Genomic DNA, 18626 nt, shown 5'->3' with positions numbered 1-18626 from the left:
GCCGAGGCGTTACTCTGGTATTGGTAATACACTCGCACTAATACACAGCAAGGGGGCAGAATAGATTGAGTTGGCTCTTTTCAGTCAGATGCAGTAATAACAGTAGCACAGGGAGGCGTAGGCATGCAAGTTGTTTCTTGTCAAACCTGCACTGGCAGCCAGAAGCACTAGAATCAATAGTAATATGTTTAATAAAAGCAATAGTGTCTTCAATACATTTTGTGTTCATGGGTTTATATTTGGTGATACATCTACTAAACAGTTGAGGGAAAACTGGAAAAACTTCACCTTTTCTGATCACATTTGAGTTTCTCTAAAAGTACACGGGTGTTGCTAAATCTGTAGGCCTGAAGCTTTGGTGGCTGGAGGCCCATGTTGATGCGAGGTTGATGCCAGTAATAACACATAATTCATTAAGAAAGCCCTTAGTGCTTGTATAATCTGCATTTTTATGGGCACATAATTGTTTTGTTTCAGGGCTTGAATTATTAAAGTAGACGATAGGACTTACAAGTAGTTGCAATACTACTCGGCATGCTTTTTGCACCAGTGAGTAAAGCTCAGTGTGTGCTTGAGAACAGGATAAGCATTGCTGGAACGGAGAACAGTTTGAAGTCCATACAGTATATGCACAAGGATTATCCTTGAACCAGTGTGCACACATATAGTTTGAATCATAAGACATACATGTGGGTGTAGAAATGTACTAATATGTCTTATAAACTGGGATGATTAGCTGTGGTGGAGGGACCTCCAAGTGTAGCTGATGGGGTTTCTGACAAAGTGAAAAATTGTTTAATAAGTCATTCGTGTCATTCAAATGCAGACAAGCAGTTTACAACTATAGCCGACACAACAGCATGATCACCTGTGAAATGCCATGACATGCACAGCCATGCAACAAATGACAACACATATAATCTTCAATTTACATGAAGGAAACGTGTGAAAATAATCAAGAGCGGCAATTATTTAGTTTGATCAATTACAGAATTGCCTGATATTGGTACCTTATCTTGGTACAGAATTCACTGATATTGGAACCCTATCTTGAGGCCCTGTTCTCTAGAAGCCCTGTGTCAAAATCTAAATTCAACAATATTGATATTTCTGCAGATATTATGCTTACATCTTTGTATTTAAGATTTGTATTTACTCACATTTTCACAATCTAACTCACATACACAAATCCTGTTGCATTAGTTATTTCCGTTTATAACGGGTTAGTTTGTGGCTCGTTTTCGCCACGAGGCCTTATGGCAGATTAATATGGCTCTGGATTGATACAATAGTATTGTGTCACTGTCAGTGATATTTCATCCACTGGAAAGACAAACACGACGCAAGTAAAACAATGTTATTCAACACAACACTGACCATATCACAAAACAAGAATTGCTGCTCCTAACACAAAATCAGAAATGGCCTCACAAAGGTTGTTATTGTTGCCGGGACTGTAGCCTATATATTCAACTATGAGGCTATTTTTTTGTTTCATTTTGCACATTCACGCTGTCTCAAATCAGTTCCTTGTGAGGCACATTTTCATCGGGGGGTGATGTTTATCTATTTCTTCTGTCTTTGTCATGGAAAAGTTTGCCGACCACTGGATATTTTACGACTGTCCATGCACCCACGTCATTGCCACGCTGCCAGAGACCAGCATTCACATCAATGAAAAGGTGACGCGCTCTGCAGCGCCGTTTTTGCCCCTCCGTTCAGCTGTCTGCGCGCGCTCCGGTGGCGCTGCCGCACAACAATCAGGTGGTGAAATGTAGCCTGACTTAACAGGCTTTGCTATGCTAATATGGGTCGACAATGGAGACAAAACGGTGTATGATGTCGATGATCAACCCACCGAGACAGACTAGACCAGATCCGCAGCAATGAGCGCCTCATTTCCAAAATCTGAATCCACGACCTCCTTACTGAAATCATCCTCTGCGGTGAAGAGACTGACACACCTCCCTGAACGCACAGCAGAAAGCCGGAGAAGTCAGCAGCATCAGCACCAGCACCAGCACCACCACCGTCCCGCCGCACTCCAGAGCAACAGCAAAGCCGAGGAGTCATTCTGGTCGGCCGAGTGCGATATCAGTGCCCGGAGACCCCTGTGCCATCCGTCCCTCGTCGGCAGCCAGGACAGCAGTAACGATGCAGCCACTCGGGGCAAGTGTAAGTCACATGCCGCCCACAGCCAAGTTCCTGACCCGCCGGAGCCAAACGGTGAGGCGGACCGAGGAGTGAAGGAGCGCTGCAGGTCATCCAAGCCCACACACCGGCATCACCACCACAGGAAGCTCAACCGGGAGGACCGTCCGCCGGCAGCAGAACCACCCGACCCTGAGCATCCCAGTCGCTGCCGCACGCACACCCGTCCGGTCCTCAGGGTGCCCTCCCTGTCGGACAGCAACGACGACAGGGCTCCTCTCTGTGAGCCGAGGGACCATAAAGGGGGCAATTTGGCTAATAGCGGCGGTCAGGTCAACAGTCCCTCCCCGTCCTCCTGCTCCCTGGTCCCGGTGTCCAGCAGGTCCTCTCGCCGCTCCCGGAGGTCCAGTGCTGCTTCTTCTGCTTCTGATGTCAATATACGCACTATCCTCAATTCACTGTTTGGGCAGGTAAGTCCCTGACATACAGGGAAATGAATGGATTAATCAGTTGCTTTGTAATGAAATCACCTCCACAATTGTTCAGTGAGATAAACTAATTTTCAGAGGTTTAATGTGTAAAGTGCAGAGATGCTCCTGTGGCCCTGACAAGCTGTGACAGTGACACCCCAAATCCTAATTGATCTAAAACATATTGGTTACGCCTGTTCTAATAAAAAGGCTTGCGAATGGATCATTTCATTGACCACATGAATGTCTCTTGTACTGCCCGCTTCATCTAAAAATGAAATGCATTCAATTCCCTTTGCTTTGCGATGCAGAAAATAGTGCTTTGTGCTTTCTACAAAAGTGCACAGATATATGAAGTGGTTAAGTGTGGCTTCTGGCTATACTGAAATGTTTACAATCAATATATGGTCATGTGCTCTGTGATGCACTCTGCAAACACCGTCATTGGACTGGGAAAGCTTCTTCTACACATCCATTTCTTATGTAATTTGTAAATACAGCACCACCTCCTACAGACTCTCTCAATCAGGCAGGCCTTTGTTATTTCAGTGGATGTGCTGGGGCAGATGATACGGAGAGGTGGAAATATCTGATGTGCTAATGTGTATTTGGTCAAAGATATATCCTATTGTTCTTGCATCATTCAATCAGGAACACCGCCTTGAGGATGTATTCGAAGCAAAGCACTTTGAAGTTACTGTCAGTGACGGAGGCTCTATTTTAAGCCTTAAGTCTATTCACACAAAAGGAAAGAGCTCAGCTTAATATGCTTGGATTCTTATCAGTGGTGTGATTTTGCATAATTTCTGCTCACCGTGCTAGAGTCTGTTAACGGTTTTAGTTTTACATTGCAAATCCTCACAAAGCTCCACCTCGCTGCTTAAACTCCTGAAAAATATGTTGTTATTGAGAGCATTTCTTTGTCCCTTCCTCAAAAGTCAGTCTGTTCTTGCCTTGTAGGGTGTTTGGATTTTAATCTCATCATGAATCAACAGGTAATTCAAAATGAGGAATCTCTCAGCCGTAAAATATAGTCGGGACCACAGAGATCATACATTGTGGCTTCAGGAGAAAAACCTTATGGTATGAAAGCCTATTCTACAAATAAACCCGCGAGCAGCTCTGTGAAAACATTAGTGTGACCTCAAAAAGATCTTTGGCAAGACTGTTAGATGGAGAGGAGTTCAATGACCGCAGAAATGTACCGCATTGGTGCATGCGCTATCTTTGGCATGTTGTCTGAACGATGCGTTTCAAGTGAAGAGAATTTTTTGAGTTCAGTGTTTCGACAGAACAGAAATAGATGTAAGCAGATGGTGATGATCAGGGGTGAAAAATTGGTTGAAAGCTTTCACGAAGAGAACCATATCTTCACTAACGTTCAGTGCAGAGGAAAAGATGACCTCGCTGTCTGTGGTCTGATTTTCTGTCGATATATATATATATATATACACCAATTGCATTTTTCACAATCGCAGTCTTTGTGCGTCTCTCGTTGGTGCCATGGCTGCCGTAGGTCAGAATGACTTTGTCTTTGGCTGCAGAGGGCAGAGGATGATGTGTGTGGGGGTGTAAGGCAAGAAAAAGCAACGGCACATGCAGAAATACAAAATGCAATGTACAAATTCAAATCTCAAGGCTGCAAACTGACAAATTTGTCTAACAGTTGAGAGTGAGAGCACAGGTGAGGAGACTGGAAATAGGTCATTCCAGAGTGTTGTTGTAAAGCTGCCTGGTGCTGAATTCTACAGCCTATAAGAGCAAACACCTCACACTATATGTGGGACCCTGAAGCAAAGATCACCTGCTTGCAATCATTTTCTGCAGGAAAGCTGACACCCCTTATCCCATTTCTCTTGTTTTGGTGCCAGTGACACCACGTTGAACTGTTTACGTTGTTCACAGAATAACTACAACAGTTTGGTCGCTGTGACAGTCGGGTGAAATATCTCACAGACAGTGGATCACCTTCTTTTCCTTTAATAGGCATACTTTTGCTTCCCTCCTTGGTCTACTTCCCTCTCTCATTTAGTTTCTCGCCCTCACTCACCTCCCTCTTTCTCTCTCTCTCTTTCTCTCTCTCTCTCTCTGCACCTCACTGTGTCATATGCTGCTCATACTATTCCTGCATTCAATTACTCCAGATTTTTTTTTTTCAACCAGCACTATTAGCACCCCTGTCTTCATGGGTCTTGCTCTTGTTTGCACTCGTCTCAAAATCCAGAGTGCAAAGATAGCGGAGAAAAGGTCCTCATGGTCCTTTTTAGTGCCTCTTTTCTCCTCTGGTATGGGAAACTGCTTAGATTGGCCTCTGAGAACGGTAGGATTGTTTTCAGTGTGATGCACTATTACGCCCAGTCTTTCTCAATTTGTCTGGTGGATTTTGAAGGTGAAACTGGTCAACGAAACTGAACAGTACAGCATTCTCAGAAACTGTCCGTGTGGTTGTGTGCTGTTGCATTTGTTCCTTCTGTCTGTCTGTTATCATATTGCACATTGTTTTTGCAACAATGTTTTTCATGATATCTGTACATTGTTTTTCAGGAACATATTTCATGAGTTTGGAGTTTTAATATCCACACTGTTCAGTGTTGGTAGTGGAAATTACTTTATGAATTGAAACTATGAAGCCGCACCGCTTGTAGTTGGCTCTCGAGTGCATTTTGATAAACATGTTAAATTACTGGCTTCCAATTTTGGCAGACCTTTGTTTTGCAAAAGGTAAAAAATGATGTGTGTCGCGCAGAAGAAAATGTGTCTTAATGTCTTTTGTGATCGCAACATATGTAGCTTGTGACATCTTTTTTCTGCTTCTGAGTATGTTTATTGTTCCTGTGACAGTATAGGTCTGAGGTGCGAGTCCCTCCAACGTGGAGAGTAAACTGTTATGAATGATGAGTGGAAAGTTGGCAACATGGTGTTTTATTGATGCATTTTACCTTTCTGACATTTTTCATATTTCATCATTGTGTCTCTCTCATACATACACACAAGCACACACAAGCACTTCTGATCCGAAGCGGCTACAGATCTCTAACACTGTCTCTGAACCCCTCTGGAAAGATGCTCCAGGATGCTGAGAGGAGATTCAGAGGGGTGCTGTCCTGTGAGGAGATGGGCCAGGCAGGGTATCTTGAGCCTTATCAGGAGTCCATTGTTTCCATGACACAAAACTGCGTTCTTGTGCGCAACGTACGGTTGCAAACCTGTGTCTTCCTGAGTAAAGGCATGGCCACGTGCAGGCAGACTGTACGTAAGTCTGGACAAACGTCTTTTTCCTCTCTCTGTATTTATCAGCACTATAGCTAACCCTGGATAGGTTTCTATCATTACCAAACAAGCTGCTTGAGGTGGTCATATCTGACGTGTAGGACACAAGATATGGCATGTTCATTTTGGAGTTTTAGACAAATTTCGTGAACTTCAGACAGAGTTATGGTGTCTGTTTCCCCCTGTCTCAACTCTTTGTGCTCAGATAATCTAACCGTCTGGTGGTAGGTTGACGTTTACTGCACAGACATGAGAATGCTATTGATGATCTTATTGAATTCTCAGCAACACAGCGAATATACAGCAACTTACTGTTCAATGTTACTCAGTTACAACCCCATCTGCACAGTCTACAATATTACTGATCAATCAATGTGCAGTGATGGCAGGTGAATTGCATGAAAAGACTGAGCAGCCTTAATAATTTGTACTTTCAAGTGTCAATAACAACAGCGCAGTAATGGAGGTTGCATGAGTAAACTGATGAGGTCTGGGACATGTCAGTGTAAGAGATGATGGTTGATGAACTCACAGCGATGGATTGACAGATTGAAGCACTGATGGAGCGCACATGTTGGATGGGCTGGTTAAGCATCCTTGGACTCATGTGCCTTCTGTGTTTTCTATGTCAGTGGTTCCGGTCAGACAGTTCTTTAGGCCTGACGTCAATGCTCAGTGTTGTGTTTAGACTTTTCACTGCTCCTGCTGTTAACCCCTGAGGGCTCTGGGATATGTCTTCCTCTCTCTCTGCCCTTTAAAGGTTGCGTTCATTGTAAGCGAGCGCTGGAAAAAAATAACAACAGTCACATTCTTGTGTGAACTGCGTTATGGTTTCCAGTCATGTTTCATAGGGATCAGCCTATTTACACTTGGAGGTTTTGTCATCAAGATGTGAGATAGTTTCAATGTACTGGTAACACCTTTTAACGTTAGGAGTCCTTAACTTGAGGTCCACAAGAAGGCTGAGGCTTGTTATGGAGAAGATCGTTGATTTAGGTCTGGGCATCACTCGAGTCACCGCGTTGTCAGCGGTATGTTTGGATGTAGCTCATACACAGACGAGCAGTTTGTCATGATGTGTGATCATAACAGCTGCTTTTGGTTTTGCACTGACCGATGATTAATTGTCATTTCTTAATAGGACAGAGAGCTGCGTCCAGAGGAAATGGATGGTAAGTTTCTCTTTCTTTAATGTTCCCTCTCTCTTTACTCACGTTAAGCAGTAAAGAGAGAAAATGTAGGCTATTTTTAAAATGATTAAACACAGGTTTGTCAAAATGCTTTACAGAACAAATTGAAATGAAGGACATATTTCATCACATGCTGCCATAATTTGTGTACTCATGTGTAATGTAACAGCAAATGGTAAATGTATACCTGTTGTTGCTCTACAGAGTTGCGGGATGCTTTCAAAGAGTTTGACAAGGACAAGGATGGTTTCATCAGCTGTAAAGACCTTGGAAACTGTATGAGAACTATGGGATACATGCCCACTGAAATGGAGCTGATTGAACTGAGTCAACAGATAAACATGAACTGTAAGGACTCAACTTCTGTATTTAAACGTTATGCATATAGTTGTATCTTCTATGTGTGTTGTGGTTTGACATCCTGTGCCAAAATCTCTTTTTCTTAAGTGGGAGGTCATGTTGATTTTGAGGATTTTGTAGAGTTGATGGGCCCCAAACTCCTCGCCGAAACTGCAGACATGATCGGAATAAAAGAGTTAAAAGACGCGTTTAAAGAGGTAAGAGTGCGGATTTGAATTTAGATAACTGCTTTCTGAAACTGTGGTCGTGTTTTGAGATTTTTACTATTTACTTTTTATAATTTATATTTTTTGTTTCTCTGCTTTTTATTCTCAGTTCGACACTAACGGAGATGGTGCCATAAGCACAGCTGAGCTCCGAGATGCAATGAGGAAGTTATTGGGCCAGCAGGTAAGAGTTGGATCAGAGAGAGAAGACTGAGAGTCTCCGAACCATTCATGAATGAATACCCTCTGTGTGTGGTGCTCCACTAACTGCTGCCAACCTCTTTTTTTTCCAGGTGGGTCTAAAGGAAGTAGAAGATATTCTGAGGGAGGTTGACCTGAATGGTGACGGGCTTGTTGACTTTGAAGGTAAATCCTCTTTATTACCTACTCATTTACGGTTCGCTGTAGAGTTCTTTGTCATTCTCTTCCTCTCTCTTCACAGAGTTTGTACGAATGATGTCTCGCTAAGATCTTGAAATGATCGGTCCTGAATGTGAAGCTGTGTCCTTCTCCACACTTGACCAAGAGCAACAGAGGACATGCTCAGATCTCTGAGCCATCCGATTCTGAATGACACTGGAATTAAAACTCCTTGAATGTTGTGGAGCAAGGAGTCACCTCACACTTTCAATCAGTGTTCAAGTGTTCTTCCTGAAAAGTCTCCAGTTCAACTGAGGCAGAATTTGCTGTAGCCTAGCTGACGATTGTCCAACTTGTGTTTTTGCACTTTAATTCTCACTAAATAACTTCCTATGGAGATAGATTGCTGGTGTCTTGTCTCATCTTCTACGAAAAAAGAAGTCTTACAAAAATGTGAGTGTAAAAGATCAGTGCACTGTTTAACATTTCGGTATGTTGTCACACAGTATGTGTTATATTAGAAATTGTAAGTGGAATGTCATTAGTGTGACATTGGTGCTCCAACCAGGAACCCATGTGGCAATATAACACCTGCATTGTAACTGTGTGACCATCTGTGGTTTTTCACTGTGCCATTCGAGTTATATAAAAGCATCACTGTCTGACAACTACTTCATGCAGCGAAGAGGCAGATCTTTGATATTAAACTCTGAAATACATTTCATATATGTTATTCGCTATAGATCAAGGGCAGTGTTCATTGCAGCTCTGGTTTGCAGCATCCTATGTTTTTCAGTGCTCACATGTTTAATGTAGCTTTGGGAACAATGTCTGTTTTTAAAAATCCGTACTGTCTGAGACCATAGTAGGAACGACATATTTTAACTGTACTTACAGTGGATGTGATTATGTTGTACCTGTACTGTATGTCAGTGTCAATATGTTTGTAGTTGTGGTAACCTCCCACACATCTGTGTTGTCGAAGCAATTTTCATGCATGCCAAAGAGAAAAATGTATTAAAATTCAGTATGCAGATTTGCATTTTTGTCTAACAAAGTAAATCAAATATTTCAACAAGTTAACTGTAGAAAAATAAAAGGTGTTTACATTTGAGCCCATTTTTCTGTGGTGATGTTGCTAAACATGCGCAAAATAGTAGAAAATGGTTTTCAGTTTGTTATTCAGACATGAAATGATCCTTACTCAAAAACATGTTACAACTTGTTTTGGAATCTGTACTGTTTATATATATATATATATATATATATATAAGGCCTATATTAAAGTGTCCTCAGTATATTAGTATAGCATTGTGTGATGTCCCTGCATGTCTTGAGTTCAAACCTCCTTATGATATATATTGTTCATACACCTCTGGCTGGATAAGCTTTACCTGCAGAACCATCTTTGTGCAAGTCATCACATGAAAATAACTGAAAATAACTGCTGTGTCCTGCATGGCCTTGGACTAATTTTGTTCTAATTATTTATACTATAAACATATTTATTAGTTACACATATTACTAAAGAAACATCACGGCATGCATAAAAGGTAGCCTATGATAAAGAGAGACCTTGCTGTATTTGGGAGGCAGTGACAGACATTATTTACATTATTTTTCTCAGTGGCATCTGCAGTGATTTCATGTCACTGCTTTCTCCTGCTAAAACTATTTGGAAAAACATGAAAACCATGGTAAAGTAAAGCAGTTAAAACGATATAACACTAAAAGTATCAGTGCAATAATTAGTGCTTCATGTGGAGAGAATTGAGGAGAGTTTTTCAGGCACAGCAACACCCACGATAAAACTGCTCGATAACATGCTGCCTCTGAAGAAACATTGGTGGAAACAGCATCAACAGATATGTGCCATTATACTTGTGCAAAGTACTTTGTGGAAAAAAATTGGGCTTTGAAGGAGTTTGCTTAAAATGTATTGCAAATATTGATAAAATATATAGCACCAGCTGTAACAAACAGTTTAACTATACAGGGTTGTGTATGCTTCCTGTTAAGGATAGATGGTATTCCAAGGTATGTTTACCTACGCTGTGTCAAGTTAAAAACAAATGAACACCTGTCATCCATATTTGCTGTTGCCATAGCAATATTCATTCATTCCTATCCGGGCAACTGACGAGTGCACCGTATGCGCGCTGCGTTGGACTCTTGTGATTGGACACGACCCGGACCATACCATACCGGAAAGAGGGGGCGTGGATATTTCTTAAAGAGCACGTGTAATATTGTTATATTTCAAAAGATATATGATTTTGAGTCCCTTTGAATATGTTGTAGGACATATAAGATATCTTACATTTCTTACAATTATATATTCTGTTCTATGTGATTGTGCTATGATGTGAAATGGTGTAAAATAGTTCAGGAAACCGGAACAGGAGCATGTGATTGCACAGAGTATGTGTCACTCATTGGCCATATGGGAAGTCCAACGTTACGTAGCCCCGCCTCCTGCACACTGGCAGCCACTGTAGCTAGCAGCAGCGCTAACGTTGGTTCGGATGCTCACATTGAATGAAAGTCGGTGTAACGTTAGCAGGCTGTTGCCACCAGCAGCTGGGAATATCTCCTCACCGTCAACTTATCGTATATAGGCACTTGGTGAGACTGTATTAGCATCGACCATTTTACACGTTGGTCGAAAGACGGGTTCAGGGACATTTGTATGGACGTTAGCTCTCGTAGACCAAGTATTTCTGGTTAGACAGGTAGGTTTGCTAGCTAGCCTAACCGACGTTACTCGCTGCTAATTTATATATGTATTTATAGTTTTCTTAAGTTAATTAACACAAACTGTAAGTTGTGTTATGGTTAAACTGTGATACTTGTTTAAATTCCACTGTTACTTCCTGTGTCTCTGTGTGCTCGTGCAACTGCATGCTGGCTAACTTAGATATCATGTTGCATGTCCTCAAGACAAGCTGGCTAGCTCCTTGTGCTAGCTAACCTTAAGTGGTCAAATGAAGGGTTACTTCCGTACAGCAACTGAGTAGTTATATGCTGCAAGCAAGCAGATACCGACGCTGTCTTGTCTCTTGTGTCTAGGACCATTGCCTGTGTGTGGCAATGCAGCGGGTCACGGCGCAGCTCGTCGCCGGGCTGGTTGCAGCGGTGCTGTCGCTGCTGGCAGATCAGTGCTGGGCGGACGGCGGGGGCCTCAGCCTAGCAGAACGGGTCATCTGGGCTGTCAACTGCGGGGGTGAATCGCATGTAGACGTGCACGGTATTCACTTCAAAAAGGACCCGTTGGAAGGAAAACTTGGCAAAGGTGAGTTGATGTTAACCGCAGTTGTACTGCTGATAGGTATCTGCGTGTCTAGCTGGGCTTCACCTGTAAGGTGTTGCAGAGTGGGACATTGTGAACGTAAAAATCTGTTCCTCAGAGTCATGTACATTTCTCTGCTTCGTCCGGCTTCCGCCAGTAACCACAAGCAAATGAGGAGTCAGCATATAGAGCTACAGCTCCGCCTCTTTCAGTGTGTAGAGGAAGCAGGTGATGATATGCTCAAATTGACTGTGGGTCATTCTTGGCTCCAGTTACTAGACACAGATACTGTAATTGCAAGTGGTGAACACATTCTGGTAACATGCCATTTGAGACAGAAGGCCACTGTATTTCATTGAGTGCCGGAAAAGGTCAGGGCTTGTGCAATGTGTTGCTTTGCTTGACTTAAAACATGATAATCTCTCCAGTAATGTAGCTTTTAATGTGAAGCTCACACTGTTCTCCTTTTGTAGCATCTGATTATGGCGTTCGTCTGCCAATACTGCGCTCCAGTCAAGAGGACCAGATTCTGTATCAGACGGAGCGCTACAATGAGGACACTTTTGGATATGATGTCCCGATACGCGAGGAAGGAGACTATATACTAGTTATGAAGTATGCAGAAGTTTACTTCGCCCAGTCACAGCAAAAGGTATGAATAATAAATCAGAGCCATTCCGGTGTGAATGTGTATTTAATAAAGTTGTTATATTTGTCTGCACAGTTTGAATGGACAATGCATTGCATTGAGCAAGGCATGTCATTTTTTCCTGTTTTTAAATATACATTTCACTGCACAATTGTGTTCAGACAGTACTCTGGGAGCTGTTTGAATATCCATCAGTGTACTCTAGTGTGGGCAACATGAATGTTAAGCTGTGTGTGTGGATTAGCTGTTAATCATTGCTTGATTTGGAATTTGTTTTTCTAGGTGTTTGACGTCCGTCTAAGCGGCCATGTGGTGGTGAAGGACCTAGATATCTTTGAGCGAGTTGGTCACAGTACCGCTCATGATGAGATCGTGCCCTTTTCTATTAGACGTGGCAAGCTGAGCGTGCAAGGAGAGGTGTCCACTTTCAACGGCAAGCTCACTGTGGAGTTTGTGAAGGTGAGTTTTTAATACATGTCACGTTACGGATTGTTTCTTACAAAGAAAAAGCTATTCAAGTGTTTTCAAGAGTTTTGATCGTAATTACAATATTTTTATGTAAGTCTTAATTCAGCCCAATGTGTATAAAAGTGCTGTCCGAGCAGCTCTATTGTTTAATCATTTATTTTCTATATGAAATAGTTTATTTTCTTAAGATGACAATGGGCAGCTGTGTGCGATGGGCAGGCGTTTTGAGAATAACCATTACACAAGTAATGTTACTTTATATTGAAATTACTTCAATAATAGGTAGTGCTGTCATAAAAATAACTACTTCAGCAACAGTAAGAATTATCTAGTGACAACATTTAAAGCAATAGTTTGAGAAATACAATTATTCTCTTTGCTAAAAATTAGATGAAACGATGCACACCACTTTCTTGTCTGTTTAATATGAAGCTACCTAATGTAAGAGTAGTTCCCAAAATGTTGAACGTCATTCATTTCAAACTTGAGCCGTGTGCTAAATTACCATCATAACTTGTATGGCAAAGTGACTCTTCTTCAAACACGAGACCGCCATGTGAAATCGACGGCACATTTGCATAATGGACTCCATGTCTGAAAGGCTTTAGACAGTCAGTTGGCGTGTGTGTGGGCCATGCAAATGACTGGCAACGGTCGCACATCTGGTTGCCCTTTTATCGTTTTTTGTTGACTTGTAGTGTAGCAATTAACTTTACTCTTTTAGTTCACACCAGACTAATACTGTCTGTGAATCTGCTTTCATATTTTCCACCATTTATTGACCTTCTTCAGGTAAGTGGGCGCTCACCTTTTTCCCCATTTCTAATAAATACGATTGCTGTTTCCTGTGATTTAGGAGAAGACATTACAATGTCCAAAAGTCTGTAGCCTGGCTCTAAATAAGCTATGAGGCCCATTAATCTAACACTTCCTAAAACCTGATCTATGTTACATTTCCCCTTTTGTACTCCATGTAATCAATGCAGCGCCATGTGACACCTCACTTCTGTTCCTATTGGCCTACATTTGTCAGAGAGCCGTGAGGAGAGGCATTGTAGAGGGTGGATGACTTGTGTATCTGCAAACATTTAATTTCTCCTCCTGCACAAATGCCTAATATGTGGGCTTGCAGAAGCAATTGTGTTGGTGAAGTGTCTCCCCCTCATATTAGCCAACATCAACGCTCTACATTTGAGACACTTCCTAAAACCTGATCTATGTTACATTTTCCCTTTTGTACTCCATGCAATCAATGCAGCGCCATGTGACACCTCACTTCTGTTCCTATTGGCCTACATTTGTCCGAGAGCCGTGAGGAGAGGCATTGTAGAGGGTGGATGACTTGTGTATCTGCAAACGTTTAATTTCTCCTCCTGCACAAATGCCTAATATTAAAATGTGTGGTTAAGTGTGTGTTTGCATCTGTGTTTTTAAATTTGGGAACTTGCTGCAGGCCATACAAATAATATGTGCAAATGATATGTATTCCCTTTTAAGACCTGGGATCTGGTCAAATTTAAGATTTTTCCTGTGGGGTTTTAGAACATCTGGCCGTAGGCTAAATTTGGAAGGTGGCATATTTAAAAAAAGCTTTTTATCTAGTGACCTCGTTCTTCTTTTTATTGTTTGTAGATCACTTGCCCTCTCTGCACTTTCATTCTTTGAAAAGATACAAGTGGGACACACTGTCCACTCTTCCTGTAAAACTGTTCTGACAAACTCTCACGAGCACAGATGTTTTTGTTTTGGACTGTCCACTTGTTCCACCTGATGATGATTCTTTCCTTCCACTGTGATAGATAGAATGTAAATGTATCACCTTATTTAGATAAGGGTGCTCGAACCATCATTATGTTTCTTGTAAGAAGAAAAACAAGATTTAACATCACTCCTGTATGTTATTAAATCACATTTCTTACATTTGACACTCTTGTTTTTCAGGGTTATTATGACAACCCCAAGGTCTGCGCTCTCTATGTAATGAAGGGGACATTAGAAGGTGAGTCCAGAGACCGCAAACACACCATTATGTTGCTCAAACACATGTACTTATTTTAGTAAAGTAGTCGCAGCTAGAGCTTAAGCTGAAGGACAGGCCCAAAAAAAAAGGACTTGGAAGAATGAAAAAAAACTGCTACGCTACAATGAACAGCGATATAAATGACTGCACGTTTTGTGCAGCACACAGTTCTTATTAAATCTCTTTGACAAAGTAAATACACACACAACATATATCAGCGGCCTCTGACCTTACAACAGCCACAAAAGGAAATTCAACCCAAATCACTGAGGTAAGACTGGTATTAATGTTACCAGTTAGAGAACGTTGGACTGTTTTTTTGTAATGGAATGGTAAATGCGTACGATGACATTCATTCATTCATGTCCACATTCATTTCGGGGCGGCTTAGATTGAGCTTTAGGACGTTTACAGCAGGATGGAGAAAAGGAATTAGTTGAGAGCCCTGACACTACTTGTAGACTTGGTTGTAGCAGTGTTATAACAAAGTGCTTTGATAAATCCATTTGTGAACCAATTTCTTTGCATATGATTTGGACAAACTTCCATTGCACTTTTTTACTGGACAGATGTGCCAAAACTTCAGCCTCACCCTGGCTTGGAGAAGCACGAGGAAGAGGAGGAAGAAGAGGAGGATAGTGAGGCCGGCGAGGAAGGCGGGAAGAAAAAGGTCCCAGCAGGTTCCAAGAACAGGGTCCAGTCAGGGCCCCGAACACCAAACCCATACGCAGCAGACAACAGCAGCCTCATGTTTCCCATCCTTGTGGCGTTCGGGGTGTTCATCCCTACACTGTTCTGCCTCTGTCGGCTGTGAGCTACAACTAGCGATCGAGGGGACGTCGAGCAGACGAGGCGGAGTGAGACTATGGAGAGGGAGAAGGGGGTGGCGAGGGGGGGGGGGAGTATACAGGTAAAGGCAATCGCACAGGAGAGAGCGTGGAGAAAATCGTGACAACGGAGGGGGAAAAAAGAGACAATAACTTTTCGGAAAGCCACTTTGCGACAAAGCAAATGCTGTTTAGCAAAGAACAGGAGATGTAGGAAGTGTATGCTGTGCGCTTCTTTGTGAATGTGTTTCGCATCCACCTCTGCTGACAGTTTTGAACTATGTTAGTCATTTCCACTCAGAGACAGTGCAGGATTTACACTTGCCAGTCTTCACGGTTTGAAACCACAGTTCAGCAGCTCTGGGGTGCTCAGGAGAGATTGTTCTGGGCCCGTTTTATAAACTAAAAGCATTGTTTTCTACTGGGTGTGGCCAGGAAGCACACTCTGTTTAACACTCCTGCTCCGCATCTGGTCAGACGTGGTCGCTAAAATTTGAAATGGTGCCGCTTAGAAATTGGTTAAGTAGTTAGTGGATATACAGTTGCCATTTGAGAGGCTCCCATTTTTCTCAACTTGCATTTTTATGTCTTTCCACTCAGATGTAGTTAGTCCTTTGTTGACGTGCCATCGTCTTCTTGCCATACGTAGTTGAAAGAAAAAAGAACTTGTCGTTGAACCAGCTCTGTAGCTGGCGGGATTGTTTGCTGTCTAAGTCGGCTTGCCTTTTTATATAGGTCGTTTTTCCCAAATCTGTAGATGGTGTGTGGTATGGCGCGTGATAGACTTATTTGGCATTGTTCCATCAAACACTGATTCAAGGCCATTAAACGCGTCTTCAACAGTGACCACAAAATCTTTTGTACTTTTACTTTTTATTTTTAAAGAAATGATCCATTTTAAAGTTCAAACATTACAAAGTGAGAATGTGGAACAGAGACACCAGAGTCTAAGTTTATGCTGTGAAGTGCTGAAGCTAAAGTGAGTCAGGATCTTTACATGAGCTTTGCCTTCTCTATTCAGTGATTAAGTATGCATGCCTGCTTCTTTGTTTCACCAAAGAATGTCTTTTTTAAAATTAGTTAGAAAAAGACAACTTGGTGGCCTGTTTTAATTTGACAAATGGCTTGAGGCCTCTGTGGCAAGTGGTTGAAATTGGCGATATGTGGACATACAGTACCCCTTTTATCCAAATTTGATTTAGAGGACTAGAGCATTGGGCGCGTTTTATATCGGCGGCGAACGGTTGTCATTTTTCTTACCTCATAAATTAGTGTTTTTGATTTCACACGGTATGCTGTGTTGACTCTGATGGGCCACGGACTTCAGTTCTGGGAGAGAACGGGTCGCTGCAGCTCCATGTTGATGTAATGAGCCCTAAAGAGTCTGTGCCGGTCAATGCACTCGTTTCAAACATCCCTAAAGTTGCTCTGTGCGGCACCACAAGTTCATCCACCTGCAGTCAGAGATGCGAAAGCACAACATCGGTGTAAGTAGAAAATCAAATGTAAAATCAAATTTACTCGGTTATAAACCAACAATTATTGCATTTTCCAAAATCTTCACTCACCCTTTTCAAATCTGTTGTCTTAAAACTTTTTAATGTGGACTGTACCATTTTGTTAATTAAGTGTGAACTTTTCAGTGCAATTACGCTACTTGTTCTGGTCCTTTTGAATTGATTGAGCAAACTGGGGACAAATCTTTTCTTTTTTTCTATTTCAATCTAAAATGTAAGCCTTTTTTCCTACATGGCCACATTATCAGACTCTTCTTCTACTGTGTTTTTAGTCGCAGCTTTTGGACAATGAGATCCCTTTTTGCTGTCTATGTGTTCTGAAAAGCAGCTTCGTTCCTCAGTTTTAATGAAGTTGAGTTGTGAACCCTCCTCTTTATGTATCTAGTTCCATCCCTTACGTGCGTAGCTCGACTCCAAGGATGATTTAGTGAATTTACCTGTTTCATTAATGCTAATGTCCCCCAACAACCCTTTGCCAGTAGTGCTGTTGCTATATGCAGTGCTTTGAAAGCGGTTGATAATTCAGTTGTGGATCCTTCCTCACTCCTCGAGTCTCCTTACCATTTTGATTGATGGCGAGCAAGAAGTTAAAGCCAGAAAATATTTGGTCAATTGTTGGTGTTTTGAATTTCTTTCTTCTTGATTTTTATTTTGAAGATGTAAACTCAACTCATATTTAAGACATACAAGCACTTTTGTTTTTCTTCTGAAAAGATGCAACATTTTTTGTTCTCCTCTCTTTCGTGCTGTAGCTGAGCTGTTCGGGTTTCTTTGATTATCTGATGACAACTTTGTGGCCTTTCTTCTGGGGGAGGAGCGGTTGCCCGGTACATAGTTTAACTTTTTTTTTTTTAAGGTGCAGTCTGTTAAACTGACTGTCGGAAAGTCAAATAAATGAGGTTATGTCTGAAAATATGGGATCTTCCAATCTATTATATATAATTTAAATCAGAGCGGGGCTGATCTGGAGATGTTTTATAATTCGCTTGGATTTGTATGTTTGAATTTTTTTCCTCAGGATCTATTTTGTTTTGAGTTTTTAAAACTTGATATTTTATTGGTGTGACATTTTGCACTGCCTCATGTATTTTAAGGTCATGTTATTTTTGTGTTTGTCTTTGTTGCCTTGAATTATTGAATACATTGTGCTTTACTGTCATTCGCCTGAGCTTGCTCTTTTGTTGGCTTGTATCAAATTCGCCCTCTTTTCTTCTTCTTGTCAAAACACACTTTTCTGGGCTAGATTTTCATTCCACAGAAACGAGTCTTGGTTGGACTAAAGGGCATCTGTCAGAAGTATATCTTGAAACTCAACTTTTTTGGGAGCAAAGCCAGTCAAAAACAAAAGATACGGTTAATAGACAGTAGGAGAACTGTGTGAAATGTCCAGCACTTGTTTCAGTCTATTTAGCTCCTCACTAGCCTGTGTTGGACCTGTTACTGTCAATACATCTCACAACTGAATGAACTAGAGTGGAATGAAGATCTGCTCTGTTTTGGGGGGTTTTTTTCACACAAGAACCAAAGAATTGCCGCCATTCCATCATAATTCTTTAAGTCACCTGACGTGATGCTGAAGGTTCTTCATTTCTTCTTTTTCCTCTCGTCTGGTAAGCAGTCTTGTCATCAGATTTGTTGTCCCCATTAATTATTCCCTGCCATGACACCCAATTGTCTTGAAATGTCCATCCTAAAAAAGTAATGTTAATTAATCTGTGATGAATGTAAATTTCTTTGAGTTGACCATCTCTAGCTTGTTGCCATTTCTCCTTTCCTCATTTTTAAAGCAACTGAACATGAGATGAATTTAAACTGAGACAAATTTGAACAGCAAAACATCTGCCCGCCC

At 41.6% G+C, this 18626-nt stretch overlaps 2 protein-coding genes across 2 annotated transcripts; both read left to right on the top strand.

Moving 5' to 3' along the window:
- Positions 1-1886: 1886 nt before the first annotated feature.
- cabp1a (calcium binding protein 1a) lies at positions 1887-9021 on the top strand (the record flags this gene model as incomplete). Its single annotated transcript, XM_079270229.1, has 7 exons — positions 1887-2621; positions 7033-7063; positions 7286-7429; positions 7529-7638; positions 7757-7831; positions 7941-8013; positions 8090-9021. The coding sequence occupies 7 exons, from the start codon at positions 1887-1889 to the stop codon at positions 8113-8115; spliced, it is 1194 nt and encodes a 397-aa protein (XP_079126355.1). The 3' UTR covers positions 8116-9021.
- Positions 9022-10540: 1519 nt separating this feature from the next.
- On the top strand, positions 10541-15300 carry mlec (malectin). The gene is made up of 6 exons (XM_079269813.1): positions 10541-10739; positions 11077-11299; positions 11770-11948; positions 12228-12404; positions 14355-14412; positions 15003-15300. The coding sequence occupies exons 2-6, from the start codon at positions 11098-11100 to the stop codon at positions 15245-15247; spliced, it is 861 nt and encodes a 286-aa protein (XP_079125939.1). The 5' UTR covers positions 10541-10739; positions 11077-11097; the 3' UTR covers positions 15248-15300.
- Positions 15301-18626: the final 3326 nt, after the last annotated feature.

The sequence above is a fragment of the Melanostigma gelatinosum genome (assembly GCF_949748355.1).
Source record: "Melanostigma gelatinosum genome assembly, chromosome: 6".
NCBI lineage: Eukaryota > Metazoa > Chordata > Actinopteri > Perciformes > Zoarcidae > Melanostigma > Melanostigma gelatinosum.
This window is presented reverse-complemented; position numbering and strand designations above follow the sequence as displayed.

Bases quoted from the DNA above. Each gene is read 5' to 3' on its own strand.
- mlec (XM_079269813.1), top strand. From the start codon at position 11,098: ATGCAGCGGGTCACGGCGCAGCTCGTCGCCGGGCTGGTTGCAGCGGTG. The intron at 12,405-14,354 runs GTGAGTTTTTAA...CTTGTTTTTCAG, and splicing joins TCACTGTGGAGTTTGTGAAG to GGTTATTATGACAACCCCAA. The intron at 14,413-15,002 runs GTGAGTCCAGAG...TTTACTGGACAG, and splicing joins AATGAAGGGGACATTAGAAG to ATGTGCCAAAACTTCAGCCT.